The 20918-nt window shown below is 41.0% G+C and overlaps 1 protein-coding gene across 1 annotated transcript; it reads left to right on the forward strand.

Annotated features, from left to right (window-relative positions):
• Positions 1–4129: 4129 nt before the first annotated feature.
• LOC148009519 (uncharacterized) lies at positions 4130–20697 on the forward strand. Its single transcript, XM_087672363.1, has 4 exons — positions 4130–4472; positions 4558–4632; positions 19610–19810; positions 19884–20697. Exons 1-4 carry the CDS (start codon positions 4279–4281, stop codon positions 20113–20115), a joined length of 702 nt encoding a protein of 233 aa, XP_087528489.1. The 5' UTR covers positions 4130–4278; the 3' UTR covers positions 20116–20697.
• The last annotated feature ends 221 nt before the right edge of the window (positions 20698–20918 follow it).

Consider the following 20918-nt stretch of genomic DNA (forward strand, 5'->3'; position numbering starts at 1 on the left):
AGCATGCATTGCTCCTTTATAGTGGCTTCCTTGCTCAATAGAATCATGGCAATTTTTTACTAATATATACAATGGTGATTATGTGGTTAGCTTTACTCGATTTCTTGTTGTACTTATAATGCAACAATTACCTTTGGACACATTGGTATATAGCACATACACTTCTATTCTACTAAATCTGATGGATTTTGGAGTTAATGTTTGCCCCCGAAGACTCTACCAACATTCAAGATTGTAGCGATCAGTGGGCGAGTCTCTATTCTCACTTAAGAAATGGTCTTTCAATCCAGATTTCTGCCTTGAAATTCAAATGTACAGCATAACAAGAGAATGCACCGATATCAATTTGATGGTTTAAATCTCACTTAATATACGGTGGGCAATCATGATGAACCATATATGGGGGACACTAAATTTAGTCTAGGCTACCATGCTGGGGATGTAGTCTAAATGCCACCATAGGCAAGACATGTCGAAATAGACATTTGTTTGGCTTGCAAAGGGGCTCTCCCAATAGGCAAAACAAGTCTTGAAGGGGTGGACCAAAGGGAGGTGCAAAACATCTTACTTCCTCTTTTGGTGCTCTAACTTCTTTTTTTCCCCCCTCATTGACTCAATGTATTGATTTGATGTGAGTATAAGTGAGTGAGAGTAGTCAACAAATGCCTCCCCAGTGACCCTATTGATGACAACATCCTCTTTTGGTACACATATAAGCTCAAGTAGATTAGAGTTTATTGATGCATTGGGTTGTTGCACCATGCTTGGTTTCAAAGGTGGCATCGGTGATTGGTTGCTCACAACCATGCCTTGAGCTTGACTGCATCTCCTTCGAGGTCCTCATGCATGGGAGTACTAGGCACTTGGTTACAATGAAGGGGGTCTTGGATTGTTGTATTGCCATCCACATTTGGTGGCTCTACTTCTAAAACCATCTTGTGAATATTCATATTACTACATGGAATGTGCTCATATCCCAACACATCATGATTCAAGGGCCATATTCCAGTTACACAAAATCTAGCCCTTATGTTTGTCTCAAAGCATGCAATTGATAGTGCCCTTGATGCAATACTAGCAAGCTCTTCCTTCGATGCTTGATTGGAGTGTGTTCATAGCCACCACAAAATTCATTCCTTTGTAAAATCAGATTTGAATGGCTTAAGTACTGAGATATCCAAAAGATGGAGATTGTGTGATGTATGGGCTGAAAGTATGATAATATGTATGCCAACATCCTTCATCTTTGCAACAACTTCGAGTATTTTGTGACTACAATGCCCGTCCACAATGGGTAAATATCGAGGAGAAGGAGATGGGGGGTTTGGGATAGCCACCATGAAGTGCTCCAACCATGCTTCAAATAGTTGCTCGGCCATCCATGCCTTGTTTTGCATGGACATTAAAGCCCCTTCCTCACACTCCAAAAAATAGTTTTACATAGCCTTTTTACCTTTGAAGATGTAGTACCTTAGCAATGCATACCCCATACACAACATAAGATAGTTAGCCACTCCTTGCTATTGGGAGTCATGACATACACATTCTTGGATTGTTTCCTTGCTAGTACTCACATGCCTCTATCCTTACTTAATCCTTATTGCCTTGCACACCAATCTCATTTGCATTCCAAATATTCTTAGGGGGGTAGTGATGCTCATTGTACATGGTTGCCAAGTTATCATGAAATGTTCTTACCACTTTAGGCCACAAAGCAATGGTATGAGACCTATCATAGCTCTCACATGCATGGATTGTGAGATGTTGGTGCCATTTACAGAGTCCATCCCACCAACTCTTTCATGGGATGCTATTACTAAAGGGGTTGTTGTGAGATTGAACTACCTCAATAGCCTTCAACTTCATGGTATTTAAGGATACTCCATGACTAGTATCTTACATGTAGAACGACCACTCAACAGGGGCCTTTTCCTCTTCGGCAAATAAAACAGTTGTGGGAGCCTTCCTCTCCATCTTGGTCCAACCATCAATCCACTTCCCAAAGATGTTGTACTCATTCCATATTGCCTACTACACTCCCTCATTGACATGCCTTCCTCATGAGTTGGAATTGCCTTCAGCATATCACCTTCAGTCCAAGTTGGTTGCTTCCTTTTCTTGTGGGTAGGCTTTACAAGGGACTTGGGAGGGGATTGAAGAGGCAATGGGGGAGCCTCACTAGATTGATTGCCATATGATGGAGTGGACCGGACACTTTTCTTATTTCTAGGCTTAGGAGGATGTGTCCTTTTATAATGCAAATGTGTTTGTTTGTATGGAGCTATAGTTTTGTGAATATTTGGTATACAAACAACGTGTTGGGTCACCTTCGTGCATTTGACCTCTTGTTCGACATGTTGTAGAGGGAGTAGATAAGAGATGTGTTTAAAAAGCACAATAATGGAGGAGGACTAAATAAGAGAAGTATATGTTAGAGAACACAACAGAGGATTGATTTTGATAGCCTTGGAGATGTGGTTGATGGGGAGTGGCTTGCCAAACATAACAAAGAATGTGAGGGACTACATTATGGATAATGCCACTCTTAGTCTTAGGTTTCCCATTATGTTAGTCCATACCTTATTCAAGTAAAAAAGCATAATCACATCATTGAACCCTCTTCTTTTCAAGATGCTCCATGGGTAGGTTTTTGGGGACTTGAGCGTCTCCTTCAAATTTGGACAATTTGGGAAGCCTAGTTTTGGGTGGTGGAATGTGGGGCTGAGTTGGTTTGATCTATTTCTTGACAAGGCAAAATGTAGGAGATATCACATGGGTTCCTCCACATTGAAAAACTCTATGCCCTTACTAATCTAGCAGCAAATTGGTGCATAAAAAATGCAAGATAAAGGGATGTTTGGAAGATAGGCATGCCTTGCGTTCGCACAATCAAGACATGGCAGGGTCGAAAAAAGCACGATAGGTTAGTGACAATGATGAAATTCTTTTTGAGTGTTACAATTGAGAAATTAGATTGGTTGTTAGGTTGTTAGGGCAGGTCTATGCACAATGTAGTACTAAGCACCTTTGATCAGCAATGGGTACGTGATCAGCAGAGGTACATCTGATGTGCGACTGACAATGGCAAGGTACGTGATTAGTAGAGGGCTACTTAGTAACATGCATGGGAGCAACTAAACATCTTAGGCATTTAGGACATGGCAAGCAAATTAGCCAAGTATACTATTGAGTACTTCACAATAGGGAGATTGCCAAGTACTTTGACTGGAGACTAATTGATTAGAGACAAATTGATGTCATTAGAGCAAGGAGACTACCAATAACTTAGGGAGGAGATGGATGGGTACAGGAGAATGAGATGACATGAGGAAGGAGGATGCCAAGTATTCCCTAAAGGGTGGATGGGTACTTCAAAGCATGGAAGAATGAGCTAGGTGTCGTGCCTTTTTTTAATTGGAAAGCGGCATTGTGCAAATTGATGGGCCCCGATTCGAAGCAAAAAATGTTTGGAGGCCACGACCTTTTCAGCCCCTTCACCCTACGTTCCTTATATCAACCTCCTCTTAACCTTCTTACTACATAAAATATGCCTTTGAACCCTAATGCAAAACATTGAAAAAAATCACTGTGTGGGCCTAGCCACAGTGACAAGTTGACAAGTAATTACTCAACCAAGCCAAATTCTAATGGGAGGCAGAGTGTCACTCCTTGGGCCTAGCCATAGTGATCTAAGTTGACGAGTAATTAGGGCGGGTTCAAACTCCACGCCTAGAAATGAAAAAAAGGACACGCTTGTAGATGTGTCTAGTTTCTATTCGCTTCATAAAATACGCCGCTAAACTCGGCTTTTTGAATCAGTTCCGCACTAGTTGGGCCAAACAACTTCGATAAAGTGAATTTCACAAGGGTTGAACCCCCGCCAAGTAACTTCTAACCCAATAGAACACTTCCCACGTAACCATTTTGCCAAAAACCACATCCTTGAGAACATCTTGGATCTTCCCTTTAATCTGAACACACTCTAGGCAGACACAAGGATTACCAATTGTTCGGCCATCAAAGTATGAACCCGCCCTTACCAACCAAGCCAAATTCCACAGGCGCGTAGAGTGTCTCTCGAGTCTTCCCTACTTTTCTATAGTCTCTTTCTATAGTCCCTTTCGATGGGCGAACAGACAAAGATAATCTGGTAATGCAACAATAAAGGAAAAATATTTAGAAGCTGCTCCTCAGCTTCACGAGTTACCCTCTCTGTGCGTCCGTGTGTGTGTGCCTCTCTCTGTCGCGCGCTCGTCATCACTGTTGAAGGAGAGTGAGATGATCATCATGATGATGGCCTCCACCTACTTCTTCAATCCCCTCCATAGCAAGAGTACGACCCTTACAAATAATAACAATAACAACTGGCATAGCTGCCCACCCCGTCGTTCCTATCATCGACGGCGTCACGCTTATCATCCATCGGTGTGTGCCGAAGGCAACCATGCCAATAATTACGATATTGAGCCGAGGTAGTGCTTGCATCGCTTTTGGTTAATTCTGGATATTTCCTGCCAACAGCAGTAACTGTGCTCGTTGTTCTGTGTTATGACGTAGCACAACGGGTTCCGTCAGCACTGGTCGCAATTTTACGGTCTCATCTGCTACTGCTGAAGAGCGTTCTGAAGGGAGGTAATGAGCTCCTTTACTGATATAATCGTCCTTATGATACCAGTGCATTGCTCGGTGAATATATTTTCTATTCAAGTGTAAGTTCTCGCTTAAACGTCGGCATATGTCTTTCGTGACCTTGAATCTGATACTCGATGGATTTTTATGTTTATTTGAGCACGTTTTCTTCGGTACATGGTGTTGGATCCTGTGTTTCCCAAGTGAGGATGAAGGGTTTCTCTGCATTAACTAATCTCAGAATTGTATCCTGCAAGGTTTGAATTATGGCTCAACCACAGACAATCACGTGACATGATTTTATTGCCAAGTATGATCGGGAAAATCATGGCTGATGAATCACCAGCAAAGACGATTCCACTACTTACTCGTACTAGTATTATGGACTAGCATAACAGGCAGGCCCTTTTCAGACCATTAGAAGTTTACTGATCTAGAAGTTCATTCTGCATCTTTTCACATGATTGAGCAATATGGTCAATCCTTGTAGTCTATCCATGATATTGTCAATCCTATGAATGGGAAACCGATTCTTGATTGTAATCTTATTCAAGGCACAATAATTGATGCATGTACACCATAAACCATTCTTCTTTTGCACCAAAAGCACATATGAGCAAAAAGGAGATGAGATTGGCTGAATCAGCCCCTTTTCTAACAGTTCATTCATCTTAGACTCATAAATCTCATGTTGGGCTGCACTCACCCTATATGGTGGCTTATTAGGAGGGATACTTCCAAGAAACAAATCTATGGCCGAATCTTCAGAGAATATGACATCTCTACTCACAAAAACCTTGCATTGTCACACGTTTTTTTGGCAATGTCATATTTATCTAAATCAGCCAGGAAAACCCTTGGCCAAAAAAAAAGAGAGAAATAAAAGGAAGCATGGTGTCAACATTAGAGAGTAGTGGGGAAAATCCAGAAGATAGTGTAAGAGGTTGGGTATCAAAATTTACATTGGATGACTCCAGCCAATGCAAACTTGAGTGTGTCAAAGACTATCGGGCACCAAAATGTACCCAAGGCTTCTGTGATATCTAAAAAAGAAAAAAGATCTCCATCTTTTAAGAAAAAAAGCATTGTTTATTTAAAGAAACCTAGGTATCAAAAGCATACAAGTGAAGCAATGGTCCAAAAGACAGCTTAGTAAGCCTTAGAAAAGGCAAAAGTGAAAGGCAACACAGATCTTTGGACCAAATACCGGAAGGTTCATGGCCAACCAAGAGGAAGTGGGCGAGGAGATCGAGAAGGCTGATGGAGGGGCCTGACTACTCGCGGAATCATCAATATGATCAACATTGTGTGGCCGCATGCATAGTCCAGAATTGGCAGCTATTTTGGTGGTGGATGATGGGAGAACTGGGCAATCCTTGGTCAGTTGTCTCACCTTCTGCATGAGGAGGCTGAGCGTTGGCTCAGAAGTGCTGAAAAGCAGAAGGGGGGGGGGGGGGGTCATCATGGGAGGGAGGCGACTGATCAGAGAGCACAATCATGAGCAGTGGCAGCACATATTATTCTAAAGGCAGCTGGTGATTTGAAGCACTGATGCGGTGAATTTTATATCCTGAAGGACTGTTTTACCAGCAGGAGGCCACATTAATGTGGAAGGCAGATTGAATACAGGAAGAGTACTTCTTTATAACACAAGAAGGGAGAGAGAAGATTTGGACCTTTTTTGGGAGCAGCAACCATATTGGGGAATGTGTTTAGAATTGTTCCTCGATGTAATGAATCGAGCGTGTTCTTAAGGTTGTCGTGTGTTTCAGCATTGCCAACTGAAGATCATCATGCGTAGACCAGTGTAAGCAGCAGGTAGCAGCCAATTTCAGCCAAGAGGAGCAATCGACGTTATTGCATGGGCCAGTAATGACTGTGGGGAGCCAGTTGTGAAGAAAGCAGTGTGGAAGTCTATTCAGAAGCAGTAGTATTATTAGTTTGAGGACCCATTGACTATGGGGATTGATTTTGTGGTCAAGGCTCTATGGCCAGCTCCTGTTTGGAGTGGAGTTTGAAATCCATAGCATCGTCTTTTTCTGAAGCAGCATAGCATGGTTTGGCAACAAGGTGGTGTGGATATGACAAATGTAGAAGGATGGAAGGCTGGACTGCAGTCGCTATGCTTAAGCAAACTACTAGTATTGCAGAGAGATTGTTAGGGCATCCCTAGGGGAACCCATAACCAGCTACATGCAGAAAAGGATGGCTACAGTCTGAATAAGAGGGAGTTGGTCAATTGATAATCAGGAGGATCATCCTATCAAGGGATGCTGTTTTGAAGCCTGCCAATGAGTTTAAGGGCAGGGGCATTATCATCAGCAATTCCCTTTGTTGCTGATTATGAGGGGGAGAACTGTGCCCATTACATAACAATAAGAAAATATTGTTATTCCCTCCTAAATAGACAGCATGACATGTAGAATCAGCTGCTCGATTTTCTTAATTAACTTCTGAGTTTTCTTTGCTTCCACTCTCAATCATAATCCACCTTTCTTGATTAGTCTTTTGGTTTTCATGCTATACCCCCTAATATGTATACATTTTATTTTTCTATTTAGTTTGCGAGGTATTTTAGTGCACATAGGCTTGTTGGACATTTTAGCCTTATGCCAGGGCTTATACAACTTGCATCATGGGAGTAAGCATAGGCTTGTTGGACATACAGTGGGTATATTTCAAACAAACTCTCGAAGGTCCGATCTTGGGACTTACAATAAATAGCGATAAAATTTGAAGAGATAATAAGCCTAAAATATTTTTGAAAAAATAATATTTCATTTAATGGGTTGGTCGCTTCTTTCTATTTTTAAGTCCTAGCCTCACTTATTATTTTTAGTAGTTACTATTTTTTATAGCTTTAGTAAACCTTGGTGCATTTGTCAACTTCTTTACACTTGTGGACTTTAAGAGCTAGGACTTTTAATATTTTTAATGGTCACTGTATTTGACAATCTCTAAAGTTAGTTACATTTGCCCCCTCCTAGATGAGTGTTAATCTCTTGGCAATCATTATCCGACGTAGTGTGCCATTGTATGCATTGTAGATGTGGAATCTTGGGAGTTGACTAGTGGAGTTTGATGGAGTAGCAATGGTTGTCATTGATGATTGTGTAGCTCATGTTGTGGAAGGTGAGGAATGCAAGTCACCTTTCTTGCTAGATGGAAGTTCACTATTTTGCTTTTGCTCTTCAACATGCATATGCATCTAGTCATTTCCATAAGAGTATGGTTTTATTGAGGATTCATTCTCACTGTAGATTGATGTGCAATGCCATGGTCTAACAAATAAGCTTAAAGGCTTTAGACATGTACTTTGAAACCAGCCTTCCTTCTTGGAATGGGTGGTGATAACTTGATTTAAGAGTTAATTACAGCAATAAATAAATGCACATAAAATGAAATACACACTTTACCATAACATTCTTGGACAGTAGACACCCTATTGGCCCCAAAATTGGCGCCCCTTGCGGTATTTCTTTAGCTTTCATTCAATTGGAAGGAGTACAACTCGAGATTCTTCAATCTCCTCTTGCTAACCAATTGCACTTGTTGTCATAAATGACCAGCAAGCCTTTTGGGTCATTTGCCCCTTGATTCACCTAGGACTTCTTCTTCAATTTGACCCTTGGTTGGTCAAATGCTGCCCCAAATCAATTTGGGATAGGTCAGCTCATGAATTCCCTTGATAATCTTCAATTATCAGCTGCTGATTTCAGTCCCTTGAGCTTTCAATCTCTGGCACGGATCCCAAGGTGACTGCTAAACCTGCTGTGAATTAGGGTTTACAGCAGAAATTACAGATCAGCCTACCAAAAATGGTTGAGATCTCCTTCGAATGGCTAAGAATTGCTGAGAATGGTTGAGCATAGGCTGAAGGAGATGAGAGAATGCTATAGAGAGAGAAAATTCTGAGATTTTGTTGCGAAGAATTGATCAAAATCAGCTGCTGCTTTGTTGTACCAGCTCCAAACGGATGCACCAACAACAATAGGAGCATTAGAGACTGTGATCTTCAGGAGAAAGTGCATCAGCAACAATTGCCAGCTTCCCAAGGTCGAGAATATGCAATCTCCATTACCAAAATGGTCTCCAATGGCTAGGAAATGGCCCCAAAAGCTGGCAGCAACAGTTCAACACCTCTTCCCAATAGCTCCAAAATAAAAAAACGAGATTTCCCTCTCCCTTCAGCCCTATTTAGCCTTTCCCCTACTTGCATGGGAAAGTTTTGCTAAGTGGCAGTTTTCTTAATCCATTTTTAGCAATTTCCAGCCATTTAATTAATTTTCAGAATTAATTAATTCTGAAAATTAATTCAGCCCTTAATCCATGCCCAGAAAATTGACCTTACCCATCCAAAAATTAATTGGCTAGCCTATTTGCAACCCAAAGTGGTCCCATGCATTAATTGACGCTTGGACAAGTATTAATCCATTAATTAATGCCTAGTCCCTAGTGTCACCACTGACACTTATTGGCCAATTAATGGTCCTAAGGACAAACCGACACCAAAATTCACCTAGAATTTAACAAGTGTAACTTGTTACAACTTTTGCCTTTGACATCTATCTTTTTCACAGGGTCCTTGGGCCTTCAACTGTAAAAAAGTAGCTTGCACCTCACATGTGCATCTTTTAATTGCACATTTGATTAATCCTTTAATCAAATGTCAATTAAACATAAGCAAAGCATCAAATTTTCACGTCCTCGTGATAGACCACCCCCTTGAAATTCTTGCAATCGTCCTCGATTGCACTGTAATGTGTCAAAGTAAACAATACTGCACTGGAATTTCCACAAGGCATCATAGTCAACACAACATTGGCCACTGCTGGCTAACTATCTCATATGCCCACCATTTGCTGAAAATTTCCAGCCAGCATAAACATAGCATAAAGCTCAACAATAGTCCAGAATTGTTGCCAGAAACTCATTGGATGCATCCCAAACTCTTGTTTCTCAACAGTGCTGACTACACAACCATAGTAAAGCATAAATCGAGCCAAAACCATGGCTGAATTGTCAATGGCATTCAATACACATGCTGCTGTCCATAGAACCAGCTGAATACCACTAAAACTAATGATCATACACTGAAAACCAGCACTCGATAATCAGTCTCTCATGATCATAACCTGATGTAAATGTACAGTTTCAGAGCTGCAGTGAAAACCATACCCATTTGCATACATACCACAGTGACTAGTACACTGAATAGTGACCTCATGGTAGACATACTGTCAGCATAGTACCTTGGATGCATGCTGAATACATCCGAGATCCACTATACATGTGAGCAGTCCATTCCTGGAGGAGTGGAAGTGCTACCTCCCCTTTGAGTATCACGTGGTACTCTGGACCCTTGCCTTGTTGAACCTGAAAGAGCCCGATCCAAAGTCGGCTCTAATTGAAAGGCATCAAGGTAAAGTTGCAACAACTGAGGATGGTCTGCCAAGTCATCCTCTTCCATCCATTTAGCATCCATTGGTGAACAGTTGTGAAACTTCACCCAATAGCTTATGGAAGCTTTATCTTTGACCTTTTCTCTTTATGTGCCAAAATCTGCTCGGATACCAATATCTCATCCAATGCCTCTACATTGGACTGAATTTCAGCAGATACATCCTTAGGCACATTAGCATAAAAAGGCCTCAACAAGCTCACATGAAAGGCATAGTGTATCCGCTAGTGTAGAGGCAATTTCCATGATAGCCAGCATTAAACGGAGCATTTGCATGACCAGCACTTATTCCTTGAGTCCCAAAAGGGGTATCGATGCTTGCCCATATGTGTGATTTTGCACACCAGGCATCATAACGATGCCGCCATACATCGGATTATGCATTCCATGAGCCATACCCGAGTACATTGGGTTATGCAAGACATGCATTGGTTGCTGAAAATTATGGGGAGGTGTGCCATGCATTCCCACATTCGGTCGCTCACCCACCATAGCATGAAAAATTGTGCTACCACCAAAGTAAGCTGGTTGCCCCAAATTCTCATGCAAACCTTGCTGTCCAAAAACCATAGGATTAGCATTTACATCATGAACTTGCATTTGCATTTCTTGCCCAACTGGCACCAACTGCTTTTCACCATGAGCATCTTTAGGAGCATCTTGAGAAGGCTTTGGCTTGTTCTTCGGTGCATCTTGCTGTCCCGAAGTTCTAGAAGAGGATTTTCTCTTCTTGCCCTTGTTGTCCTTCGTAGGAGTGTTCAAAAACCGAGTAAATTAAGGATCTTTTGCCAATGCAGCAAAGATATTGGCTGCTGCCCTCATTCGATTCCTGAATGCATCATCGAATTTCATTTCCCCTTGTTGATCATCATCCTCTTTTTGCATTGAGGGTCCAACATCTTGGCCTTCAGCCACATTTTCAGCATGTTGTCCATGATTCGTGCCTTGTCCAAGATTAGGCATTGCATTTCCTTCTTTCACATGTGAATGTGCATCATGAGAGGCATCATTACTGCTTGATTGCATCCCACTGTATGAAGACATCTTGCTGTAATTTCTCAGCTGAGTACAAAGATCAACACTAGCACAAAGCTTTGGCTTGCAATCAAGTGCCTCGGGCCCACCAAATCAAGAGATTTGATGTATCCCGGCAATGGAACCATGAAACCGGCCTGCCTTCTTGGAATGGGTGGTGATAACCTGATTTAAGAGTTAATTACAGCAATAAATAAATGAACATAAAATGAAATACACACTTTACCATAACATTCTTCGACAGTATACACCCTGTTGGCCCCAAAATTGGCGCCCCTTGCGGTATTTCTTTAGCTTTCATTCAATTGGAAGCAATACAACTCGAGATTCTTCAATCTCCTCCTACTAACCAATTGCTCTTGCTGTCATAAATGACCAGCAAGCCTTTTGGGTCATTTGCCCCTTGATTCACCCAGGACTTCTTCTCCAATTTGACCCTTGGTTGGCCAAATGCTGCCCCAAATCAATTTGGGATGGGTTGGCTCTTGAATTCCCTTGATAATTTTCAATTATCAGCTGCTGATTTCGGTCCCTTGAGCCTTCAATCTTTGGCACGGATCCCAAGGTGGTTGCTAAACCTGCTGTGAATTAGGGTTTACAGCAGAAATTACAGATCAGCCCACAAAAAATGGCTGAGATCTCCTTCGAATGGCTAAGAATTGCTGAGAATGGTTGAGCATAGGCTAAAGGAGATGAGAGAATGCTGTAGAGAGAGAAAATTCTGAGATTTTGTCGCGAAGAACTGATCAAAATCAGCTGCTGCCCTGTTGTACCAACCCCAAACGGATGCACCAACAACAATAGGAGCATCAGAGATTGTGATCTTCAGGAAAAAGTGCATCAGCAACAATTGCCAGCTTCCCAAGGTCAAGAATATACAATCTCCATCACCAAAATGGTCTCCAATGGCTGGGAAATGGCCCCAAAAGCTGGCAGCAACAATCCAACACCTCTTCCCAACAGCTCCAAAATGAAAAAACGAGATTTCTCTCTCCCTTTAGCCCTATTTAGCCTTTCCCCCACTTGCATGGGAAAGTTTTGCTAAGTGGCAGCTTTCTTAATCCATTTTCAGCAATTTCCAGCCATTTAATTAATTTTCAGAATTAATTAATTCTGAAAATTAATTCAGTCCTTAATCCATGCCCAGAAAATTGACCTTACCCATCCAAAAATTAATTGGCTAGCCTATTTGCAACCCAAAGTGGTCCCATGCATTAATTGACCCTTGGACAAGCATTAATCCATTAATTAATGCCTAGTCCCTAGTGTCACCACTGACACTTAATGGCCAATTAATGGTCCTAGGGACAAACCGACACCAAAATTCACCTAGAATCTAACAAGTGTAACTTGTTACAACTTTTGCCTTTGACACCTATCTTTTTCACAAGGTCCTTGGGCTTTCAATTGTAAAAAAATAGCTTGCACCTCACATGTGCAACACATGTGTATCTTTTAATTGCACATTTGATTAATCCTTTAATCAAATGTCAATTAAACATAAGCAAAGCATTAAATTTTCACGTCCTCGTGACATACTTTCCCCCTCTATTTGTGCGAAGAGTTTGCACTTTCAATTTCCAATTTGGCAACCAAATGTTTGAAGTACATAAATACATCTGATTTGGCCTTCAAGGCATACACCCAAGTGTACTAGAGTAGTTATTGATAAATATGACAAAAGAAAGATGACCCCTGAGAACATGAGGCCGCATGGGACCACATACACCATTGTGTATAAGTTGTAATTTCTAGACAACATGCACTACACCATTCTTCTTAAAGGCAAATCGATACATTTTGCCAAGAATGCAACTCTCACAAGCATGGAGAGGTGGAATATCCAAAGTAGGCAAAGCATCAACCATTTGATATCTGTGAAGAGTCATGAGATTGCCAAAACTCATGTGCCCATATCTAGCATGTCATAACTCCACATTTTTCATTTTAGAGTGAGTGTATCAATTGAAAATGCTTTGTCAGATCTCTTCACATGATCATTTAAAAGAAAGAGACCTTTATACAATGTGCGGAAAAGCCTCAATGCATAATCATGCTCTCTGTCACAATCAATGCATTTATCATATTCAAAGGTCACACAAAATCCACGTCTGTTAAAAGCGGATATTGAAAGCAAGTTGTTGGTAACTCAAGACACATAAAAAACATCCAAAAGTTGGAAAATTTGTGCCATCTATTGCTGTAATCAGCACCTTACCAATACCACAAATCACACGAGAAGTGTTGTTGGCACAAGATACCTTCTTGCTAGAAGAGGCTGAATGTATAGAAGAGAACAAACACTTCCTAGAAGTGACATGACATGATGCACCATTGTCAAAATACCAAGTATGCTGAGTGTAATAGGCACTCTAGCAAGGATAGCCCTTGGTTCTTATGTAAGCTGGGACAAGCCCTAGTTCTATGTAAAACATTCTTAATGATATTTGCATCATCGCGTATGTCATCGTTGATATTATCGTGCCATGTGTCAGCATGTATGACATGCCATGTGTCGACATGCATGTCATGCCATGTGGCATCATCTTGTAATGATGTGTTCTTGAAACTAGCCTTGCTTCCATGGATGGGTGGTAATTCCTCGATTATAACTTAGTTACAGCATCAATATTTATTACAAAACTAAGAAATGCAAATTAACTTACAATCTTGGACAATGGATACCCTGTTGGCGCTAAAACTGGTGCCCCTTTCGGTATTTCTTTAACTTAATTGAAGAAGAAGAAGATGTACAATGGGATTTTTCCAATCCCTTTCGATATTCCAACTCCCCTTGTTATCCAAAATGACCAGCAAGTCTTCAATCTGATTTGCCCCTTGATTCGGACAGTCAATTGGTCTTTACCCGCTTTGATAGAGATGAAAAATGCCCCAAATTCATTGATTTGTTGGTCCCTCCACTTGAATTTCGACTGAAAACAACTTTAGCTCTTTTGAATCCAAGTCTTGGAGCTTGCAAACTTTGGCACACTTTCCAAGGTTAAATGTAGATTTTCTTAGCCTCTGGTGATCTCAATGTTGTATTCTTTGAAGCAAGGCTGTAGAAATGCCGGGAGATGAGAGAGAATGATAAGGAGAGAGAAGATTCAGACTTTTTCATGAAGAACTGAAGAAAATTAGTCATTTATTGCTGTTGCCTTGTCTCAACAGCATATAGATGCTATCTCCTATTGTTGGTTGGTTTTCTCTTGTCCTTGGTTGCAAGGTTAAATGTAAATTTTCTCAACTTTTGGTGATCTCAATGCTATAATCTTCGGAGCAAGGCTGTAGAAAGGCTGGGAGATGAGAGAGAATGATGAGGAGAGAGAAGATTTAGACTTTCTTTGCGAAGAACTTATTGAAAACAGGTTACAACAGCAAGAAAATGCTAAAAATCAGCCACTAGTTGATGGTGTGCACATACTTGAGGATGTATACAAATCATTGGGTAAGAAGGTCTACACATGTCAGAAGGCAGCCATAGAGGTTTCAGCCATCTTTGGATTGCATTATTGATTAATGAAGGCGAGTCTTTGACATTTAAAGAGGGCACAGTCATGCGAAAACAAGAGAAAGTGGGAGCTTGCTATGCAACAAGATATGAAGTCTCTATATGTGAATAACACATGGGAGCTTGTACCTTTGCCCCAAGGATAGGAAAGCTATTTCTAATAAATGGGTTTATAAGGTGAAATGTATTGATGGGAAGACCAAATACAAGGCATGTTTGGTTGCTAAGGGCTATATATAGAAGGAAGGCATAGACTTCCAGGAGGTTTTTTCATTGGTGGTGAAGATGAGTATGCTCCATGTTTTGTTTGCTCTCATTGCATCCTTGGATTTAGAGTTGGATCAGATGGATGTGAAGACTGCTTTTCTTCATAGTGACGTGGATGAAGAGCTGTACATGAAACAACCTGAAGGTTTTGCTATTCCAGGGAAAGAGCATTTAGTTTGTAAGCTGAAACGTAGCTTATATGGGCTGAAACAAGCCCCTAGACAATGGTATAAAAAGTTTGATACTTTTATGCTCAGCCAAGGATTCAAACACAGTCGTGCAAATCACTGCTTATACACTAAAAAGGTGGATGATAGAAGCCTTATTGTGCTGGTTTTATATGTGGATGACATGTTGATTGTAGGAAAGCATAAGAGTACTTTACATACTCTTAATAGGCAACTGAGCTCAGCCTTCTTAATGAAAGATTTGGGAGCAGCTGAATACATTTTGGACATGTGCATTGAAAGAGATAAAAGGCAACACTTGTTCTCTCACAAGACGAGTACATCGGCAAAGTACTTGGCAGATTTAATATGGCTGATGCTAAGCCTCTTGGTGTTCCTTTACTGCCATATATAAAGCTTAGTAAAGTTGATTGCCCAAAAGATGATGCATTTGCTATTGCTATGAAGGGCGTACCTTATGCATAAGCTTGTGGTTCTTTGATGTATGCCATGGTTGCGACTTGTCTAGACATTGCTCATATAGTGGGAGTTGTTAGTAGATTCATGTCTAACCCTGGCAAACCATATTGGGAAGCAATGAAATGTATCTTTAGATGCTTCAAAGGTACACAAGACAAGTGTATATGCTATGGATAAGGTATACTAGAGTTATAGGGATTGTGTGATTCGGACATGGCAGTAGATCTTGACACTAGAAATTCTACCAGTGGGTATGTCTTTACTTTGGTTGGTGAGGCTATTTCTTGGTGTTTAAGGTTGCAGAAAATTGTAGCACTAAGTACTAAAGAGGTTGAATACATTTCAGCCACAAAAGGTTCTAAGGAAGCTATTTGGCTTGGCCATTTGGTCAAGGATTTTGGTCTTTTTTCATGTACTCCAGTGCTTGGTTGTGATAGCTAGAGTGCAATATGTCTGGCTAAGAATGCTATGTTTCATGCACATACCAAACACATAGATGTTCGGTATCACTTCATTCGACAGGTCTTGGATGATGGCCTTGTCCCACTGACTAAGGTCAAAACCTAAGATAACCTTGCAGATATTCTCATTAAAGCCTTGCAAAGGCTCAGCATGAGCATTGCATTCGACTAGTGGAAGTTGGATAGCTTAAATATACCACTTCGGGCCTTTAAGTGGGAGGTTGTTGGGTGTAAAGTCTCTTTGGGTGTAAACTACCATTAATCTTGTATATATAAACTTATGGATGTGAACTCACATTTTATTTGTACCCTAACATATGAATACATTTTCATTCTTTGTGTACCATGGTATACTCACATTCGATTCTCTCACTCTCAGCTCTCAACTCGATATTTGCTCATTTCTGTCTCGCACTCCATAGTGCTCTCGAGCAACAAGTTAAATAGACTTGAAGTTGCCTACTATCTCATCCTTCTCTTTCATACTAAACCTATAAGATTATCAAGAGACGAGATGGCTATCGGGCAATATTTTAGTCCTATGCCCTAAGGTTCCACGAGACAGCGGATGTGCTTCAAGTAACTCAGACAGAAAGACGACGCATACTCAATGTACTCATCTAATATTGGATTCAAATACTCACTTGTAGCAACGAGTGTATGACAATTTGACTCCCAAAGGGGTAGTAAAAGACATTGATGAGGGTGGAAAAGGCGTGAAGTTTGAGTACTTCAACGGTGTTGAAGATAGGTTGAAAGCCTTGACTTTTATTTAGCAATTTGATACAACCTATACGCGGGAAAACTTCATTGAATCTTCTAAGATTCAAAAGGTAGCCACTTTCTTGAAGGGGAATACAGAGTAGTGGTGGTCCATGCTCTAAATGCAAGGTAGAGTACCCTTAACATGCGTACAATTCAAGCAAATGTTTGCATCGAATTGGTTTACTAGTACATTTGAGGTGGACATCATGACAACTTGGAATAAGCTTGATCCGGTTGCCTTGTTGCCAGTAACTTCCTTTTGTCCAATTCCCCTTCATGAGCAAGTGGAAAAGTATGTATGTGGGTTGCCTAAGGGAATCATGGATTTTTGCATTAAATCCACTGTGTCTAGTATTTCTTAGCTATAGAGACTGTTGCTATAGTTGATGCATTGCTATATGGGAAAGATTCGGGCTTCCAAGAAAGTGGTGAGAAGTCGAATAAGAAGTTGTTCAAAGGTTGAGAAAAGAGGCAGATCTGAAAATCAGCTTTAAAAGAGGTCAAAACAGCAAGGAAAGTGCTGGAAATTAGTTGCATAACATAGGAATTAAGGGCTGCAAATAAATGTTTTGTTTGTGAACACGAGGGTCACATGGCTAAGGACTATCCCGATAGGTAGTAAGTTGGAAAATTAGAAAATCAGGGAGATCTTGAGGGTAAGAAGTCCAAAACATCAGTTGGATTGATGCCAGATGTTGTTAGTGATTAGCCCAATGATGATGATATTAAGTATTGGAGAGCATGGGACAAAATTAGAGATCAGCGTGCTCTTTGATAATGGATCACGAGGCAATTTGATCTCTAGGGACACATGGCAGCCTATCTCGGTATCAGAGAGGACGAGATGGGACCCATGGGAGAAGTTGGTATGGCATGCAAGGGCCATGCAGAGCCTGTCACACCACTCATGGAGAAGCTTCATTTGCACATTCAAGGATATGTGGACAACAAAGAGTTCTTTATTGCTCCACTTGAGGGTTGTGATGCCTTGGTGCTATCGTGTGCATGCAATGATTGCTCTGGCTCACATTTCAAGGGACTAATCCTTTTTGTGTGCGAGTTTGACCTTGATATGTTTGAGTTTTTGGTTATAGATGCCTAATTGGGTCATATAGGTGAAAGTGTGAACTATCTTTCTTCTAATCCACTAGGTGGTTCCACCATAATCGGTGACTGCTCGTTCGTGGTTACAGGTGGCTAGCTCTAATGCACTTTTCTTTGTATCTTCAAATAAGAAAGAAAACAAATCTAATTAGTAATTGACTATGCAAATATAATAAAAGGGATATAAGTTTGTTTGTGTTGTGACATCCCTAATGTAGGGCAATGTGGTAGATGTGTTTGAGGAGGCTCTTCCATTAGGAAAGTTTGAAGTCTTCCAGAAGGTTCTAGGCTTACTACCATTTGGGGGTGATCTTCCATACCTTGTATATGTGCTCATCATTTACTTCAGGGAGGTTTGTTACACTTACTATGTTCCTTTTGGATGTAATGGTGTGAACTGTTTTGTACACAGCCAGATTTACTTGTGTGCTGGGAAGGGTTTTTCTCCCTGTATGACCACTCTTTGGCAGGGGGTACTCGTAGAATAGAGATTTAGTATATTTGCACTTCCACCACTCATAACAAGTGCTAAATGTTCCAGCATGCACACACATGCATGTGCACATATCCACATATGGGTGTGCACACATGCAAGTGTGCATGCGTGTGTGTGTGTGTGAGGGGGAGAGAGCCAGGGAGAGCTTTGAACCCAACTGGAAAAATTTATGTTACTTCATAGCATGGACCACATCTTGTAAGGAGTAAATTGATTTGATCATGCAAAAATGAAGGGAAAGTTTCCCCATTCTTTTTCCTCGTAAAACACAATTCTAAGTTTTAGATGTTCTTGACTTGGCTGCTTCATCCCCCGTTACTTTCTAGGCCATACGGATGGCTTGTGTGCAATTGTATCGTGCTTGCAGCTTGGGAACATGGCAAAAAAAACAATAGTATATGATGATCATAAAAATGCAGTGAGTCAAAGGATAAGAGAAGTATGTTTCTGGCAGATAAAGGGAGGTAAGGGAGGTCTGACCATGCAATATCAAAAACTCTACTCTGACAGAACTATATGAGCAAAAGCAACCAGTCTATTATATAGCTTGTTTGTGCATTAGGATCGCAGTCCACCTCTGATGCTTTTGGTTAATTCTCTTCCATAGACAGCAGGGAGCCTTTGAGGCTGTCTGTTTACTACAAGACTCATTTAAAATTGGAGAAAGTACGGTTATTTCACATGGACTTGTAGAAAAGTTCCACATGGCAACTCATGCGATTAGAGAGCATTTACTCAAGGAGGTTTTGCCAGCAAGCACTAGCTGAAAGTGAACCCTCTTTGAATCCATGCATCATTTCCTATTTTGTGCTTTTATGCATCCGAGTGCTCTTGTTTCCTTTTCTTATTGTATTTTTATGGTCAATTGACAAGCAATTTTTAACAGGACATAAATTATCAGGATACAAAACCCACGTGGAGTTAGACTATCTTAATTGTAGGGCTTATTCCTTGGCACGGCATGGTATGAGGACAGTAAGAGATGTTTGGGGCAATGAAGGGCATACAGTTATTTTCATATATATATGAGAGAGAGAGAGAGAGAGAGTTTCTTTGCTGCGACTTTTGTATTTTTTTGTGATTTGATGTAATAACTACTCATTAGGGTGGGGGCGCTCATCCCGTGGTCTCTTCAGTCCACAGTAATTAATACAATTACCCATTGAGAGAGAGAGAGAGAGAGAGAGAGAGAGAGAGAGAGAGAGGGGAGTTATCGTGGCTGATTTTTTTCAGTGGATTCATGAAGATTTTGGAATGTACACGTAAGCGTTTAGGCAAGATGGCATTGGCAGCTGCCATGACTGGGTTGCTGATCTTTGGTCCAACTGTTGGTGCTGCCATGGCAGCCAAGAGTGGTGGGCGAGTTGGTGGTCAAGCATTCCGCTCATCACCTCCATCAGGCTCTGCAGGACCGAGGATTGACAACTCAAGGAGGTAAAAAGGATTTCTTAATTAAGAGTAGTGCAAGATACCTTGGAAGTCTTACTAAAGTTGGGGTGAATAGCAGGTCCAATATCTACATCAATCCTTCTCCTTTTGTGGCCCCTCCTCTTTATGGGCCGCCATACCTTGGGGGAGGTTGGGGTTGGTCCCCATTCTCATTTTTTGCTCCCGGCCCCGGCATTGCAGTTGAAGTCGGGAGTGGATTCAATCTCTTTGGATTTCTACTGTTGCTTACATTTCTTGGAAGCATTCTGAACAGTTTTCGGAAGAGGAACGACGACGATTACTATGATTAGAAGGAGGAGAGTTGGCTGAAATCCATCAGGAGGCTTCTGTACAACAGCAGCTCTTGTACGTGAGTATGGTAGCACAGCTTTGCTCTTCCCGAGAGAGCGCTCACCCGCCGAAACTTGCAATTATCTACCAATATCTAAACCCACACTGCATGTGTACACATTAAAATGCGTTTCCTTCATACGCCTAACAAAAATCATGGTTCTAGAAAACACAATTGGCTGCCGTAATTATTTGACGACTGATCGACGAGTGGAACCCATCATTGTTGGAACAATCTCCATAGTTCTTTATTGGGTTAGTAATTAGTATATAGTAACTACCATATGTTGCCACAATCATAAGTGGTACTCCTTGAATGCATTGGAATGCATCTATACACATTTGTAGTTGTAGAGGTGGCCACTCTATGTGCGTGTTGTGCAATTAGAACATGACCAACGTATCACAGAACTCTTGAATGGCGAGTAGCACAATTGAGCTTGATACAAATCAGCTAGAAGTCCCCAAGTTTGAACCACTTGGGCTATGTAGGTTGCATAAACACACTTCTTAACCAATATTACTCTTCGAAAGTTTGTGTCCTTGAATTGCATTTGTGTTGCTAGCTTCGCAACTAGATATTCAAAAGTGGTATTTCTAACTCACGCTTTCTTTAAAATATCCCACTAATATAATTGTTTAGAAGTTTTTACTTCAAAAAATTGCGCAGTCTAGAACAAGCTTGATAAGCTTGGCACTCATGCTTTTGATGAGCAAGCATAGCATGTTGTGCTAGGAAACCTCAACATATTACTTCATTGCA

This window comes from Lygodium microphyllum, chromosome 30 (assembly GCF_053477565.2).
Source record: "Lygodium microphyllum isolate KBCC chromosome 30, Lygodium_microphyllum_v1.1.10, whole genome shotgun sequence".
NCBI lineage: Eukaryota > Viridiplantae > Streptophyta > Polypodiopsida > Schizaeales > Lygodiaceae > Lygodium > Lygodium microphyllum.

What these genes read in the sequence shown, in the direction of transcription:
- LOC148009519 (XM_087672363.1), top strand. Translation starts at nt 4,279, where the DNA reads ATGATCATCATGATGATGGCCTCCACCTACTTCTTCAATCCCCTCCAT. An exon ending in GAAGAGCGTTCTGAAGGGAG is followed by an intron (nt 4,633 to 19,609) that starts GTAATGAGCTCC and finishes GATTTTTTTCAG; the next exon opens with TGGATTCATGAAGATTTTGG. An exon ending in AGGATTGACAACTCAAGGAG is followed by an intron (nt 19,811 to 19,883) that starts GTAAAAAGGATT and finishes GGTGAATAGCAG; the next exon opens with GTCCAATATCTACATCAATC.